General features: G+C 47.0%; 1 protein-coding gene across 3 annotated transcripts; it reads right to left on the bottom strand.

The window, feature by feature from the left end:
- Positions 1-1,027: 1,027 nt before the first annotated feature.
- On the bottom strand, positions 1,028-11,011 carry LOC127486992 (transmembrane protein 254). Of its 3 annotated transcripts, none has more exons than XM_070057944.1 (4): positions 10,811-11,011; positions 9,108-9,211; positions 8,250-8,309; positions 1,028-2,311 (listed from the first exon to the last, which is right to left on the bottom strand). In XM_070057944.1, the coding sequence occupies exons 1-4, from the start codon at positions 10,910-10,912 to the stop codon at positions 2,302-2,304; spliced, it is 276 nt and encodes a 91-aa protein (XP_069914045.1). In that variant the 5' UTR covers positions 10,913-11,011; the 3' UTR covers positions 1,028-2,301. The 3 variants fall into 3 exon arrangements, with proteins under 3 accessions (XP_069914045.1, XP_069914044.1, XP_069914043.1); XM_070057943.1 differs by having other exon boundaries at positions 1,028-3,002; XM_070057942.1 differs by lacking the exon at positions 10,811-11,011 and adding an exon at positions 10,431-10,698 and having other exon boundaries at positions 1,028-3,002.
- Positions 11,012-17,016: the final 6,005 nt, after the last annotated feature.

A 17,016-nucleotide genomic window follows, 5' to 3' on the forward strand; every position in this document is an offset into this window, starting at 1 on the left:
GAAGAAAACAATTTAGTCCATTTGCCTTCCAAGTCGATTCCAGTAAGATGCCTCTGATTTTTTTCTCAGACTCAAAGCTGTTTTTTTTTTTTTTATTTTTCTCATATCATTGCTAAGACTACAACATAAAGATGCCTCCATTTTTATTTTTTCCTTCACAGACATCAAAGCTCCTGGGCTGCAAGGGAGGGAGCGTCCCAAGGCCCAGAATCGGCCTCTTCCTGTGTGATGCTGTGTAAGTGACCTCCCCTCACTGTGAGGCTGTGGATGGGTCTATGACCTGAACAGCCAGCACCATCTGCTAAGACCCCACCATAGTAAAATCCCACATAAGATGGCATGATTTTATACTTCTGGCACTGAAAGAAAATGCCAGAACATTCTTCACTTGCTGCAGAGTTTCTATCAAATGCTGAATGAAATGAAAACAAGAGGAAGTCCTATAATTCAAACACGCTGGTGTCCACCCCAGTGCCTCAGTGTGTGTGCAAGAGTTAAGTGGGCCTCTGACCGGCGCCATGGCTCACTAGGCTAATCCTCTGCCTTGCGGCACCAGCACACCAGGTTCTAGTCTGGGTTGGGGTGCCGGATTCTGTCCCGGTTGCCCCTCTTCCAGGCCAGCTCTCTGCTGTGGCCAGGGAGTGCAGTGGAGGATGACCCAAGTGCTTGGGCCCTGCACCCCATGGGAGACCAGGATAAGTACCTGGCTCCTGCCATTGAATCAGCGCGATGCGCCGGCCACAGCACACCGGCCGCGGCGGCCATTGGAGGGTGAACCAACGGCAAAGGAAGACCTTTCTCTCTGTCTCTCTCTCTCTCACTGTCCACTCTGCCTGTCAAAAAAAAAAAAAAAAAGTGGGCCTCTATAAACCTAAGAGGGATATACCCCGAAACCACAGCATTCTGCATTTCTCTGTCAGTGAAAAACTGATATTTGAACCGTACAAACAGCCCCATAAAGTCTATTTGAGACAGAATCAAATATGTGATAATATATCAAAACTGAGAAACACAAAAAAGCACTTGGTTGAAGAGATAACTCACAGCATTTTATTTAAATTAATCCATTTCTTTCAATAACCTGATAGCACGGTCCCCAGCACCACCAATATTAGTCACTATTATTTCTCTTTGGAAAGGACTTCTTAAAAACTGGGTTTGATTTCCATGATGCTTAACTCCATGGTCAAAAATGGGGTTCCTTAGTGAAAAGCAACTCATAATCACAAGAGAACTAGAGAAAAACTTTAAGACAAATACCACCAGAAACAATTCATAGTCCATATTCTTTTTTCTTTAAAAGACAGAGCAAGCAAGACAGCAATCTTCCATCCACTGGTTCACTCTTCAAATAACCACAGTGGCTGGGGCGGGGCCAAGCTGAAGCCAGGCCCAGAACTTCTTTTGGGTCTCCCACGAGGCTGCAGGCCAAGGACTTGGGCCATCCACTGCTGCTTTCCCAGGCACATTATTAGCAGAGAGCTGGATCAGAAACGGAGCAGTTGGGTCTGGAACCAGTGCCCATGTGTGATGTGGAGGTTTAACGTGCTATGCAACAGGGTCGGTGGCCCCAGTCCATAATCTTTTATATTGTGGTTTCAATTGGAAGCTCTCTTTTGGGGGAGGTAGTTGTTTCTCATAAATGTCTGCTTAATACAAATAACTTGCCCCCTCCCCATATTATGGAAGGGGTATGAAGACTAGTCCAAAGAGAACAAGTAGCCATCCTCTAGGGAAGGAGGCCTAATGGCTCCTAATGGTGACAGAGTCATCCCACCAGTCAACAGTAGTAAGATATATCCACCAGAATGGAAGACACTAACTTGATGGATAAACCGTGAGCTAGACTCTTCAGAGCTGGAGGAAGACACTTGGAGTCTGGAGACAGTGATGGAGAACATGAAAGCATGAAAAAGAGACAGGTTTCCCACCGGGAGTCTCACCAAGCGGTGACACAGTCAGCCAAAGGTCTTGCGGCTGTCTTTTGAGAGGACAGTGTATGCAATGAGTCCTGTAGTTTTCACATAAAAATTGGAATGATAATGAACGAGTAGAAAGTGAAGTCAGCAATCAACACTGGTCAAACAACTCCGTGCACGGCAGGGGGACAGGTAAGGTGGGGGAAGTAGAGCTAAGCTGCACCCTGAGCTGGAGCAGCAATCAACCCCTGCGAGCCACAGGGCACCGTGTCCCAGGGTCCAGTGTAGGGAAAGAACACTTCGGTCAGCAGCAGGGAAGGCCACCAGCCCTGATTCTCAGCGTGCCTCTATGTGATCACTCAGTCTGCCCATTCCAACTTCCTTATTTTTCTCTGTAATTTGAGAAACAGAAGTTTGAAAGGGTAAGATTCTACCTTAGAGGTGCCTAACAAATGTATAAGGAACTGATGTATTGTAGAAGTGTCCCTACATCTTGGTCCAGAAAGATGGAGAGAATTTAAGGGAAGGAGAGCTAACATGGTGGTAGTGCGGCCAAGATGTTTTAACAAGAAGGAAAGGAGCAAAGAAAAACCAACAAGCAAATCTAGCAAGCGTGTGTCTCAGCCCAGATGACAGCAGAGCCCACAGCGCCAGAGGCCCTTAAGAAGGTGGGGGGGAAGCCCTCTTCTGTGCTGAGTCCACAGAGCTGAAGGCTAAAATCTTTTCCTAGTTCCTTAATTTACTTGTAAACTTGTATTTACTTTTCCTATTTCCTTGTTAACTAACTGGTCTATTCAAGCTCAACCACAGCATATTATACGAAAAATGAGTAACTGCAGGGTCCTAGATAGCTTTGAGGGACACTTTTTACAAAATAGAAATATCATTGAGTGAAAATGGCAGTCCCCGTCACCCTGGAAAGGTGTCTGAATTAAGTAGAGGCAACTTCTGTATATTTGCTTTTAATTTTGTTTTTGGCGCTTTGGTCTGTAAGCAATCAAGATGGAAAGAGATGCTATCCCAAAGAAGAAAGTCTGTAGGAACCAGAGTAGCTGAGCCCGACCATTTGTGATTCCTTTATACCTAAAAAAAAAAAAAAAAAAAAAAAAAAAAAGTACAAAATATAAGCACCATAATTTTGATCTTATGGTTTCACAGGAAGCATTGTTTATTTATTTATTTATTTGACAGGCAGAGTGGACAGTGAGAGAGAGACAGAGAGAAAAGTCTTCCTTCCTCTGTTGGTTCACCCCCCAATGCCCGCTGCGGTGGGCGCACCACGCTGATCCAAAGCCAGGAGACAGGTGCTTCTCCCGGTCTCCCATGTGGGCGCAGGGCCCAAGCACTTGGGCCATCCTCCACTGCACTCCCGGGCCACAGCAGAGAGCTGGCCTGGAAGAGGAGCAACCAGGACAGAACCGGCGCTCAGACTGAGGCCAGAATCTGGGGCGCCGGCACCGCAGGCAGAGGATTAGCCCAGTGTGCTGCGGCGCTGGCCTTATTCTTTTTTAATTTTTATACTTTTTCTATACTTCCATCTGTCTACCACCTCCCCACCCTGGTTTTTTAACTTAAAGGGGCAATTTATTTTTTCTCTTCCTTGCTTCCTAATAAATGTATTTAGGATGGTACACTATTCCTTGGAACTAGTCTGGCTACTGTCCAGGTAGAGCAGGGTAGAGCATTATAACACGGTTTCTCATGAGATGACTGAAAGGAGATGGGCACTGGTATGGCTTCAGAGCAAGTGTCTGAAGATGTGAAGATTTGTACCAGATGTGAATCCCAGCTTGGCCACCCGCCAGCTGTGTCCTGGGCACATCACTAGTAGCTCTCAGAAACAGTATTCTCATGTGAAAAACAGTCATAGCAGTAGTATCTGTCCCACTTGGTTTATGAGATATATACACAAACTGCTTAGGAAAGAAACTGGAACATAGTGTTACTATACAGTCATTCAACTGTCTGAAAGCTCAACAGAAAATGATTCAGCTTAAGTGAACGGCTTGCTGCAGGCTCATGTGTATGTAATTAAGTCTCACTTGCATAAACCTTTTATTTAAAGCAAACTTTATATGCATATATACAAATGGTTTTTTTCTATCAATAAATTAAAGGATAAAGATTATACATTTTAATAATGCAAAAAATAGGGGTCAGTGCTGTGGCATAGTGGGTAAAGCTGCCGCCTGCAGAGCTGCTTTCCCATACGGGCACAGGTTTGAGTCCCGACTGCTCCACTTCAGATCCAGCTCTCTGCTGTGGCCTGGGAAAGCAGTAGAAGATGGCCCAACTCCTTGGACCTCTTTACCCATGTGGGAGACCCAGAAGAAGTTCCTGTCCTGGCTTTGGATAGCCCAGCTCCAGCTGTTGTGGCCAACTGGGGAGTGAATCAGCGGATGGAAGACTCTCTCTCTCTCTCTGCCTCTCTTTCTCTTTCTGTGTAACTCTGACTTTCAAATAAACTAATAAATCCAAAAAAATGCAAAAATATCTGATAAGTTTCAACATCCATTCTTCAAAGTTCTTAGCAGACTTAGATATACAGTCGAACATCCTCATTTTGACAGAGGAGATCTATAAAACTCTAGAATAAACATGATGCAAGGACACTGACAGCTTGGCGATCAGGAACCAGGCATCATGTCCACTTCTAGGCAACATGCACTGGAAGTATGAGTTAGTACAACAGGGAAGAAACACAAAGCAAAGGGACTGAACTGAGAAGAAAAAATAAAACTGTTTCTAGAGACACTTGAATGATGACTAGAAAACTGAAAATAATCTATAGATGAACTATTAGAATTAATAAATGAATTTTTAAGGTTGCTACGTATAAGGTCAATATATAAAACTGACTATATGCATATATGCTACCATCAAACAATGATAAAATGAAGGAAAAGTCACTTATAACAACATCTGAAAGTACAGGAAGCTGGATATTAACCAAATAAAGAATAGGAAAAACATCACAGAACTCTAAGGAAATGGAGACAAATCATTTTTCCTGGTTTAGAAGACTTAATAACGGAAATATGCCATTCTGCTACAAATTAATTCATATGGTCAATCTAATAAAAATGCCAACAGATAAATTTTTCATCTTTGAAGCACATGACAATGCATAAGGCTGTGCAAAGGCCCAGGAACAGGTAACTCTGAACAAGGTGAGAGGACGTGCTCCATCAGGTGTCAGTGATTACAAAGCTACTACTGTAAGATAATGTTATGCTGGCCCAAGGACAAAGAAGCAAACCAACAGAAAAGAACAGTGAGTTCAGAAACACAGACATATATGTGGCTATAAGCTACAGCACATTAATGAAGAGTGAAAGTCTCAAGAAGTGGCTTGGGGAAAACAGGGCATCCATATAGAAATATCAAGATAAAGTTGAATACTTGCCTCTCACAAAAAGTCAGTTCCAGGTAGATTAAAGACCTAAGACCCAGGGAGTAGACATTTAGCCCAGTGATAAAAGAATCTGCCTCCCACATCACAGTGCTGATTGCTCAAGCAGTAGGGTCCCTGCCTTGTGGGAGACCTGGATTGCAAAGGCAGACCTGGATTGCTTTCCTGGAGCCTAACTTTGGCCCTGGCCCAGCTCCAGCTACTGGAGATATCTGGAGCATGAGTGAGTGGAGTGGAGTTCTCTCTCTCAAATAAAACTAAACAATCATTAACAAAAGAAAAATGTTTTTTAAAGTTAAATATTCACTGCTAGTTTAACTAAATGAATTCTGGAATATACAACTAGAGGAATAGTATGCAAAATTTAAAACTATTCACCAAACTTTATAAAAAATTATTTTATTTGAAATAAAGGCAGAAAGGCTGAGAGGGAGAGAGAGAAAGAAACTGATTTCCTACCTGCTGGATCACTCTCAAATGCCACCAACAGCCAGGACTGGAGCAGGCTGAAGCCAGGAGCTGAGAACTCGGTCAGTATCTGGGTCTGTCACATGAGTGGTAGGGACCCATGGGCTTGAGGCATCATCTGAGGCCTCCGAGGGTGTGCATCAGCAGGAAATTGGAATTAAGACCACAGCCAGGATCTGATTCCTGGCACTTCGATATAGGATGGGGCTGTCCCATGTAGCATCATTAAAAAAAAAAAAAGTATTTATTTGAAAGTCAGAGTTACACAGAGAGAGGAGAGGCAGAGAGGTCTTCCATCCAATGGATCACTCCTCAATTGGCTGCAACGGCCGGAGCTGCACCGATCCAAGGCAGGAGCCAGGAACTTCCTCCGGGTCTCCCTCACAGCTGCAGGGACCCAAGGACTTGGGCCATCTTCCACTGCTTTCCCAGGCCCGAGCAGAGAGCTGGATGGGAAGTGGAGGAGCCAGGACTCCAACCAGCACCCATATGAGACGCCAGCATTGCAGGTCTCGGAGGCTTTACCTGCTACACCACAGTGTCCTCCCTCAAGTAGCATCTTAACTGCAGGGCCAAGTGCCTGCCTTCAAGGTTATTTTAAAAACATGGCAGGGAAAAAAAAAAAAAAAAAACATGGCGGGGCCGGTGCTGTGCCCCGCTGCTCCACTTCCCATCCAGGTCTCTGCTATGGCTGGGAAAGCAGAAGAAGATGGCCCAAGTGCTTGGGCCCGCACCGCATGGGAGACCCGGAAGAAGCTCCTGGTTCCTTTTTTTTTTTGGATCAGTGCAGTACTGGCCATTGCAGCCAACTGGGGAGTGAACCAGAGGATGGAAAACCCCCCTCTCTCTCTGTGTGTCTGCTTCTTTCTGTGCAACTCTTTCATATAAATACAATAAATCTTTAAAATGAAATACAAAAAAAAAATAAAAACATGGCAAAGTGCTTAAGTGTATGATTATGGCAGATATAAAGTCAAACATATAGTCCAATCTTATCTCTGGTTAAAAGAAATTCAGAAAGGTATGTATTTTTAAAACATGGGATTTAAGAGACTATATTATAGCCTGATTGTGTCCTTGAGCTTCTGCTTAGGGACTGGCACATGGAGGGTGCTTAGTAAATGTTAGTTTCCTGCCACCTCCAAGGTCATTTCTGTATCTACATACAGCGCAAAGTACTCTTTCCTACAGGATGATGACTGGATTAAAAGTTTACAGGTATGGATTAAAACAAAAGGGAACTCAACAAAATATTACAAGTAGTTATTCCTGGGCAGTAGGATTTGGGAAGCTCCAAATTTATACCATGTCTTCATGTATTCTTGCATTCAAATTTATTTACTCTTTCATTGATCTCACAAATCAAAAGGAGTATTAATTCTGATTTAAAGTGAGCTATGGCACATTCTAACACGTGAGATCCTTAAAGGACCGGTTTTAGGAACACAGTAAGAGAGACGCAACCTCCCTGGGCTTGTTCCCCTTCTCCCTTCAAAGAAGTGTACAACACAACACAGTCTTTTGGTTTTCATTAGAGGCTCCAAATGCCAGTCACAAGAGCTGTCAAGCTGTGGGGCTGGGCCAAACACATGTCCTCAGCTAAGACCTCAGGGAGGCCCAAGAGGCCACTGGGAAGGAGTCTCAGAACACTTGGGCTTTCCTACCACAGTCTCAAGCCCAGAGAAGAGTTTCAACAAAGCCACCTGGAAATCCCCTTGCACTCTGGCAAAGGGCGACTGTGTCACTCCAAAGCGTAGAGATGGGTTCAGCCTGCCCAGTGGGAGAACAAAGGAACAGGACTTCACGGAGGACCCCACTAGCAGACGGTCCCGGAGGGGAGAACAAATTGTCCAAAAGTACAAAGAATCTTTTTCAGTACTCTCACATAGTAGTCACCTACAGTAGCATCTGCTGAGTAGGGTCTGTTTGGGGGCTTTTAACTTGCATTTAGCTCCAGAATTACCTGCAGACCTTTAAGAAAGAACAGACTTGTAGGTCTGAAGCAAGACCTGCCAGATCAATTTTTCTGGTGGAAACCAGACATGTACAGTGAAACAGCTCCTCAGGTGGTTCACTGTGGCATCAAGATAGGAGATTACTGGCCTAGGAAAGTAACTCGGCTCTTTCACACACTAGGAGGCAGACTCCTAATCTTTTGTTCTAGGTGCTGCTGTACAGACAATTAAAAAAAGTGTAAAAAAAAAAAAAAACAACAAAATAACAGTCAGCCTAATGCACTAACGGAGTAAATAATAACTAACACAAACTAAATGGACTCACTCACCGAACATTTACTGAGTATTCCTGCGTCAGGCCCAGTATCAGGCATGGGTACTCCACACTACCTCAGAGTGCTCTCAGCCTAGGCGTGCATGAATTATTTAAATGTGGTGGCTCAGCTTCTACCAGATACCGCGAGAAAGGTGACCAGGACCTAAATAATGACTTACTTGCACAGCACCATGGCATACAAGGACTCTGCCACGTGAATCATCCAGGCAAACCAATACCTGAAACAACAACAACAAAGAGGTTAAGTTGCCCTTGGCACACCAGCATCCTACATTCAGGTGTATGATTCGAGTCTCGGTAACTCTGTCTCTGATTCAGCTTCTGGCCAATGCACACCCTGACAGACAGCAGGTGATGGCTCAAGTACTTGGATTCTTGCCATCACGTGGGAGACCTGAATGGAGTTTCTGGCTCTGCCTTTGGCCTAGTCCAACTCTGGCTGTTGTGGGCATCAGGGGGAGCGAAATCAGTGTATGGAAAATTTCTCTGTACCAAAGAAAAAGAAAATTTTTATAAGGATTTATTTATTTATTTGAAAGGCAGGGTTACAGAGAGGCAGAGGCTGAGAGAGAAAGAGCGAGGTAGAAGCCTTCCATGTGCTGGTTCACTCTCCAGATACCTACAATAGCTGAAACTGGGCCAATCACAAGCCAGGAGCCAGGAGCTTCTTCCAGATCCCTCACATGGGTGTAGGGGCCCAACCCTTGGCCATCTTCTGCTGCTTTCCCAGGCCATAGAAGAGTGCTGGATTGGAAGTACAGCAGCCGGGACTCGAACCGGCATCCATAAGGGATGCCGACACTGCAGGTGGCGGCTTTACCTGCTAATGCCGGCCCCAAACCTATTTCTACAAGTCAGTCTAGTTTAAGGGGGGGGATTGTCAGATGATAAAATCTAACAGAAATCTGGAAAGATTCCTAAACGTGAACTAGCGCCATTCTTCAATACCTAAAGGCAACTGCAGGCCTTCAAGGTCTCCAGCGAGACCAGCGTGTCGTTTCTGCAACTCTCCTTACCCGTTGTGCAGGAGGGTGTGATGACGGTCCACCAGGTACTGAGTGAAAGAGCCCAGGAGCCCAAGGCTCTCATAAGGGATGCTCTGCGGCCAGAGGACAACCCACTGAAAGAGAATCAGAGGCACAAAGAAACCATTAGGGCACCTGAAGACCGGCAGGTAGGAAAGAACACCAATTCTACCAAACTAACTACTGGGGAAACAGGGTCTGAAGGAGGGCACCTGAATCTCCATCCTCTATTTCTAAAAAGCAGCTCCAATGGACGTATGCCACAAAGAAACGAGGTGATGATCAGGCTCCGTGCACTGGCGGAACGGATCCGATTTTTCATGAATTCCACCCCAAACGTTATTTCCTAGACTTGTAGGAGTCTGCGTGCTTTGGCCAGCTTCTGTCCTGCAAACGGTGGCTTGGGCTCAATCTCGCAGTTAGAATCATGCTCTTCCACTCTTGCACACCACGCAGACACACTCGGAAAATCAGACTCGCGAAGGTTTAACAGCAACTCCTCGTTCATGTAAGGTTTTTGTGGTGACCTTACCAACTCCTCCTCAGGCTCTGTTACAAGCCTTTCTGTGAATCACTGTCAACCCCTCCAAAGTTTAGTGCTCCACTTAGATCTGCACCAAAGGCAACACTACTTCTCCCAGGATGCTGTTTAAAGTCAATATTCCAATAAAGTACAACATATCACTGCGGCCTCCTAACCACGCGGTGGAGAGGGGCTGGCATCTGCCAGTTCCACTAAATTCCAACTCGAATCTTCAGTTTCCCAGCTTGTGTGTTCCAACAGGGTCGCGGGATCCTGGCACAGAAAGGGCACTCGGGAAAACTAGAGTCCCACGCCTCCATCCTGCACACGGCGAAAGGAGGGCGGAGGTGGTCAGAGCGACGCCGCTGTGGAAATGACACCCGTCCAGGTTCCAGGATCTCCCGGGAAAGATCCAAACTAGCTTCGCCTTCCTCCTACATGATACCGGTTTACCCCAACCTGTTTCCGGGCGTCTTTCCCGTTCGTTATCCTGGAAGTGAGACGAAAGTCACTCCTCCCCGCAGTAGAGCTGTCCTCCTGCTGTCACACCGGTTCTTGCTCACCAGTGAAATCCTAGCCATCCCTTGGCTTTATCCGCCGTTTTCCAAGCAACTCCCCCTGCTTCAAACACTCTAAACCTTCTAAAACCCGGCTTAGCGTCTGCTGGCGTTCGTAACCTAGGCAACCGCGCGGTGCGCATGCGCACCGACGCCGTTCCCACGGCGCCCCTCACGCTACGACAGCCCGGAGGGCCAAAACACAGGCGCCCGCGTCCGCGCCCCGCCCCTCACCGCAAAGTATCCCAGCCCCAGCCCCGTGACCAGCGAGGGCAACGGGCTGGCCGTCCGGAAGTAGGCGGTAGCATCCCTTGCGGCCTTCGAGTTCGCCAGCACCATCGTGAAAGACCCAGGCGCTCAGTCCGCAGGTGGGGAGTCGTGCCCGCCCCCACCTGAGGAAAGTAGGCCAACCGGTTTCGCAGGGCCTCGAACACCTGCCAAAAGCCTTGGCAGCCGACTGCGCCTGCGCCTCCTTCCGGGTTCTGTCTTCCCTCCCCGCTGGGAGGCGAGAGAGCGGGAACTGCGCCTGCGCGGCCCCTCCTCCAAGTGGAGGCGGAGGCCTGGGTGACAGGAGCGCTCCCTCCAGGCGGTTGTCCCAACTCGGTTGCCCCTACCGTGTAGTAGCCAAAGGAGAGCATGATGACCGCGAACCAGAACACACTGCCCCTCTGGAAGTAGGCCGCGTTGCCTGCCGCCATCGCCATCGCCATCGCCATCGCTGCACCTCCTTTCTGGGCGGCGCGGGCGGCTCTGCTCCCAGTGCAGTGGATGCAGGGCCAGCAGGGGCGGGCCTGGGCGGCTGCTCCGCCCAACCCGCGAGGAGGGAGGAGGGCCCCGGGCTTGCCAAGCAAGGGGGTGGCCCGACCAGCCCTGTCTTGGCCTGGTCATTATCTGTAGGGGACACCCTTTCCAAGCGTCGCTCTCTGTAACGCTGTCTTTCCAATACATACATGTTTTTTAAAGAAAGATAAATAGGGGCCGGCGCTGGGTGCAGTGGAATAGGCCACCACCTGTGGCCCTGGCATCCACATATTATAGGCATCCCTGAACTATGACCAGTTGACCATGACGGATGTTTTTGATTGCTGTCAATTTTGATTTGGCAGTATGTTAAAAATTTTCATTCTATGTTCATCAGAGATATTTGTCTGTAGTTTTTTGTTGTTGTGTTCTTGTCTGGCTTGAGTATCAGGGTAAGGCTGGCCTCCAGCAACGAGTTTAATTTTATGTAAGGTATACAAATTTCATGTATTTCATATATACAGATTTAGGAGCATGGTGATCCTTCCCACCCACGCTCCCATCCTTCTTCCTCCTCCCTCTCCTAGTCCCAATCTTAATTTTTTTTTGACAGGCAGAGTGGACAGAGAGAAAGAGAGAAAGGTCTTCCTTTACCGTTGGTTCACCCTCCAATGGCCGCCATAGGTGGCGCGCTGCGGCTGGCGCACCGCGCTGATCGATGGCAGGAGCCAGGTACTTCTCCTGGTCTCCCATGGGGTGCAGGGCCCAAGCACTTGGGCCATCTTCCACTGCACTCCCTGGCCACAGCAGAGAGCTGGCCTGGAAGAGGGGGAACTGGGACAGAATCCGGTGCCCTGACTGGGACTAGAACCCGGTGTGCCGGCGCACAAGGTGGAGGATTAGCCTAGTGAGCCACGGCGCCAGCCATCCAATCTTAATTTTTACAAAGATTTATTTTCAGTTTACTTTATACTCATTATCCCTACAGTAAGTAAAGAGTTCAACAAACTGTAGAGACAAGGGCTGTAAACCATCATTGCATCTGAGTGTCAATTTCACTTAAATAGATTACCTTTTAGGTACACTTAGTTACCATAGGCAGAGTGACAGAGATGGGAGGCAGGAGAGAGAGAGACAGAGACAACCATTCCATGTTCTGGTGTATTCCCCAAATGCTCACAACAGCTGGGATGGGGCCAGCACCAGGCTGAAGCCAAAGTCAGGAATACTCCATCTGAGTTTCCCGTGTGGAGAAGAGGAACCCAAGTACTTGGACAGAGGTGTGGTCAGGTAGGGGCATGAGGTCACTCAGTGTGGGGTGGAGGTCTGATCTTCCAGCTCACAAATCTGATCAATTTTTATTTATTTATTTATTTGAAAGTCAGAGTTACACAGAGACAAGAGAGGCAGAGAGAGAGAGAGAGAGAGAGAGAGAGAGAGGGAGAGAGAGATTGCTTCCATTGCCGGTTTCACTCCTTAATTGGCCACAATGGCCATAGCTGTGCTGATCTGAAGCCAGAAGCCAGAATCTCCCCCAACACCCAACACCCCACCCCCAGTCTCATCGGGTCCAGGGACCCAAGGACTCGCTCCATCCTCCACTGTCTTCCAAGGCCATAGTAGAGAGCTGGATCGGAAGTGGAGTAGCCAGTTCTGAAACTGGCGCCCATATGTGATACTGGCGCTCCAGGCCAGGTCCTTAGCCTACTGTGCCACAGCGCTGGCCCCAGGAGGTGGTATTGAGATGTGGGTGGGACCAGGGCGGTTTCTTGCCCAAGGGTGTAAAGCTCAAATCATTGTGATGACTGATGATGATGATGCTCAGTAGGTTTCCTGCAGGAATTGGGTATGGAGGACATTCGTTCATAACTGCTTCATGGTTAGGTGAGAGGCGGCACAGAGTAAAAAAGTAATGTTGGCTGTTGTTCTTACTATTGTTGCAGTCTAGTGGATTAAGCATTGAGATGTCTGAGAAAGGGTCAAGCAGGTAGCTAAAGTTCGGTTTGGGAAAATGCACATTCATTGCTGGCGCCACGGCTCACTAGGCTAATCCTCTGCCTGTGGCGCTGGTACTCCAGGTTCTAGTCCGGTTGGAGCGCCAGATTCTGTCCCAGTTGCTCCTCTTCCAGTCCAGCTCTCTGCTGTGGCCTGAGTAGAGAGTGGAGGATGGCCAGGAGAAGCGCCTGGCTCCTGGCTTTGGATCGGCGCAGTGCTCTGGCTGTAGTGGCCTTTATAGGGTGAACCAACGGAAGGAAGACCTTTCTCTGTGTCCCTCTCTCACTGTCTAACTCTGCTTGTCAAAAAAAAAAAAAAAAAAAAAAAGAAAGAAAGAGAAAAAGATAAAGAAACTGCAATCTCATTAAGTGGGCATTTGACAGAAAATCATTAGGAAAACTCAGTGTGCTGGAAGTCAGTTTGATGAATCACCAGTTTACAGTTTACCAGATTCACCAAACTGATGGGCTGTGGCTTTAACATGTCAGGTCATGGAAAAAAAAAATGCTACATTAAAAGAAAAAAAGATTTATTAGGGCCAGTGTTGTTCACTAGGTTAAGCTGCTGCTTGCGATACTAGCATCCCATACGGGCATCCATTTGTTTCCCAGTGGTGCCACTTATTGTTAAAGATGTATTTATTTATTTGAAAGGCAGAGAGGCAGAGGCAGAGAGGGAGAGAAAGAGAGGTCTTCCATCCGCTGGTCCTCTCCCCAGATAGCCACAACGGCTGGAACTCCGCTTCTGATCCAGCTCCCTGCTAATGTGCTTGGGAAAGCAGCAGAGGGTGATCCAGTTGCTTGGGACCCTGTGTTGTACCTGAGTGAGTGTAATCAAAGGAGCACCACACATTGATAAAATTTGATCGTCCTTTATTGCCGGCGGTGGAGAGTGGGCTCATGCCCAAAAGAACTCTCGACCCTGAAGCCCAAAGCAACAGGGTTTATAAAGGCAAAAACTGCAAAATTGGGATGGGAATACATGGTTGCTAGGATCGGGGGGAATACATGGTTATGGGGGTCAAGCTGACCTAAAACCGATGCGAAACGAGTATCAATTATAATCTTGACAATGCCAGTTGCAATCTTAACAATTTCAATTATAATCTTGACATTAATCCAGGTATTGGTTTTAATCATATGTAGGGCATAGACAAATTACATTTTTATCATTAACCCAGGTGCAGCCTATCCACTTCCAAGCTTGAGCGATCATGCTAGGGGTTTTCTATGCTCTGCCTAGTGTGATGTAGTGGACTGCTATTGTTCAACTGTTTTAGACCATAGTTTCAGAGCAGAGCCTCACGGTGTGTGTGTGTGTGGGGGGCACCTTCATAGAATGGAGTCTCAGGTTCCCCAAAATGGAATCCCTACTGTCAAGGTGTTACTTCACCTGCACCCACATGGGATACCTGGATGAAGCTCCTGGCTTCTGCCTGGCCCAGGCTTGGCTGTTGCAGCCTTTTAGGAATAAACCAGCAGATGGAAGATCTGTCTTTCCCTCTCTCTATGTAAGTCTACCTTTCAAATAATAATAAAGATTTATTTATTTATTTATTTGAAGGCAGAGTTACAGAGACGAAGCGGGGGGAAGGGAGAGATATGGAGGTCGAGATCTTTCATCTACCAGTGCATGCCCCAAATGGGCACAATGGCCAGAGCTGAGCCAGGCTGAAGCAGGAGCTTCTTCTAGTATCCTAAGTGGGTGCAGAGGCCCAAAGCCTTGGGCCTTCTTGCACTGCTTTTCCAGGCACATTAATAGGGAGCTGAATCAGAAGTGGAGCAGCCAGGAATCAAATTGATGTCCATGTGGGATGCTGGCATTGCAGACAGCAGCAGCCTAACCCACTGCACCCAACTCTGGCCCTGAAAATGCTACATTTTGAACAGGTAAACCACGAACTGAACATAGGTTTGGACTTTAAGTTAAACTGTTGACATCACAGAAACAATGGGGGAAATGAATATATAAGTCATTGATCCCAAAAGTGAAAAAAATTCCAAACTTCTGGGAAATAATAATAATAATAAAAAGTCCAGAGAAAAGACATTTAGGAAACACAAGTCCACTCTGTAGAGCACCAGAATCTCAAGTTCATTTGTTACCGCACTTTGTTTTATTCTTTTTTAAACCGATGACCTTTATCAAAATTGCCATGCTGATAACTTGATTGTGGTCAAAGCATTTTCTTCCAGCATCACTGGGAACTCTTCCTGTAGCACTTGAAACAGGTGTCAGGCTGGCAGGACAGAGTTTTTCAGTTCTCAGACATGTACAAGCCTGGTGGGAGCTCACAGTTGGCCAGTGGTGATTCTCCAAGGCCAAGCTGAACGGGAGTGGGAGCCAGGTCATAGAGCTGCCAGGAGTTCCCCCAAGTTCTGGCTTTTCCTTGTAGGTGATAATTGGGAGGCATGTGTTTCTAAAGTTCACCTGAATACTGATTTCAAGGACTATATTTGTGCTGGTCATACCTACACTGCAGGGCTCAATACACAGGATTGGGTGTGTGTTGGTGTCCTAGGCAGGCATATAGGATAAGCTGTGGCTTAGCAGGTTATCGCCCTAGCCTGAATCACTGGCAACCCATATGGGTGCCAGTTTGAGAACTGGCTGCTCCACTTCTGATCCAGCTCTCTGCTGTGGGCTGGGAAAGCAGTGGAGGATGGCCCAAGTCCTTGGGCCCTGCATGCATGTGGGAGACCTGTAGGAAGCTCCTGGCTCCTGGCTTTGGATCTGCGCAGTTCCGGCCATTGCAGCCATCTGAGCAGGGAACCAACAGAGGCAAGATCTCTTTCTCTCTCTCTCTCTGGCTTTCAAATAAATAAATAACATTTTAAAGGTTTTATTTATTTATTTGAGAGATAGAGTTACAGAGAGAGAGAGGGAGAGACAGAGAGAAAAGTCTTCCATCTGCTGGTTTCCTCCCCAAATGGCTGAAACAGTAAGAGCTGGGCCAATCCAAACCCTGGAGCCTGGAGCTTCTTCCTGGTCTCCCATGCGGGTGCTGGGGCCCAAGCACTTGGGTCATCTTCCACTGCTTTCCCAGGCCACAGCACAGAGCCAGATCTGAAGAGAAGCAGCTGGGACTGGAACTGGGATGCTGGTGATGCAGGTAGAGGCTCAGCCTACTATGCCCCAGCAACGCCTGTAAATCTTAACAAAGCAAGGTCAATGCACTACTCAGTGAACATCCCCCGAAGTCAAGGTCCACAGGAAAAATATGAAAACTCTCCTGAGTTGTTCAGGTAGAAAAAGAGAGATTGTCCAATAAAGGTTGATGATTTAGAAGGTGAACCCTAAGATTGGGCAGTGTGGGAGCTGGTATGTTGACCTTTGCCAGTGATGTCTAAATAATGGCATGAGAATAGAAGTGACTGCCTGGAGTTGGGGAGAGCATAAAAGCAAGTGAATTCACCTGGTCAAAATATTCTTTGAAACAAGTTTGATGGAAGAGGGAAAGGCACCATCTAGTGGAAATTCACGGTGCTGAGGTAATGAACTTTGAATTACAGGAAAAAAAAAAAAAAAAAGCCAGGGAAACCGGGCTAGGTCCAACTTAATTTTTTAAAGATTGATTTATTTATTTGAAAGTCAGAGCTACACGGAGAGAGAAGAAGGGGGGAAGAGAGAGAGAGAGATCTTCCATCCTCTGGTTCACTCCCCAACTGGCCGTAATGGCTGGAGCTGCACTGATCTGAAGCCAGGAGCCAGCAGCTTCTTCCAGGCCTCCCATGCGGTGCAGGGACCCAAGCACTTGGGCCATCCTCTACTGCTTTCCCAGGCTGTAGCAGAGAGCTGGGTCAGAAGTGGAGCAGCCTGGACATGAACCAGTGTCCATATGGGATGCCGGCACGGCAGGCGGCAGCTCTCCCCACTATGCCACAGCATCGGCTCCCCAACTTAATTTTAGTTTGTTTTCTCTAAGCCCTAGTCTCCTTTCAGATGTCCAGTTCTCAAACTATTCTATGGAGGTTTTGGCTGTTTTGAATAAATTATTTCAATGATTTAATTACTGTATGATGTTAGACTTATATTGACTTTTTTTTTAAGATTTGTTTTTATTTGAAAGAGTTACAGAGAGAGA

This window comes from Oryctolagus cuniculus, chromosome 15, assembly GCF_964237555.1.
Source record: "Oryctolagus cuniculus chromosome 15, mOryCun1.1, whole genome shotgun sequence".
NCBI lineage: Eukaryota > Metazoa > Chordata > Mammalia > Lagomorpha > Leporidae > Oryctolagus > Oryctolagus cuniculus.

Bases quoted from the DNA above. Each gene is read 5' to 3' on its own strand.
- LOC127486992 (XM_070057942.1), bottom strand. From the start codon at position 10,535: ATGGTGCTGGCGAACTCGAAGGCCGCAAGGGATGCTACCGCCTACTTC. The intron at 8,310-9,107 runs GTAAGGAGAGTT...TTGTTGTTTCAG, and splicing joins CACACCCTCCTGCACAACGG to GTATTGGTTTGCCTGGATGA. The intron at 3,003-8,249 runs GTAAGTCATTAT...TTTTTTTTTTAG, and splicing joins TATGCCATGGTGCTGTGCAA to GTATAAAGGAATCACAAATG.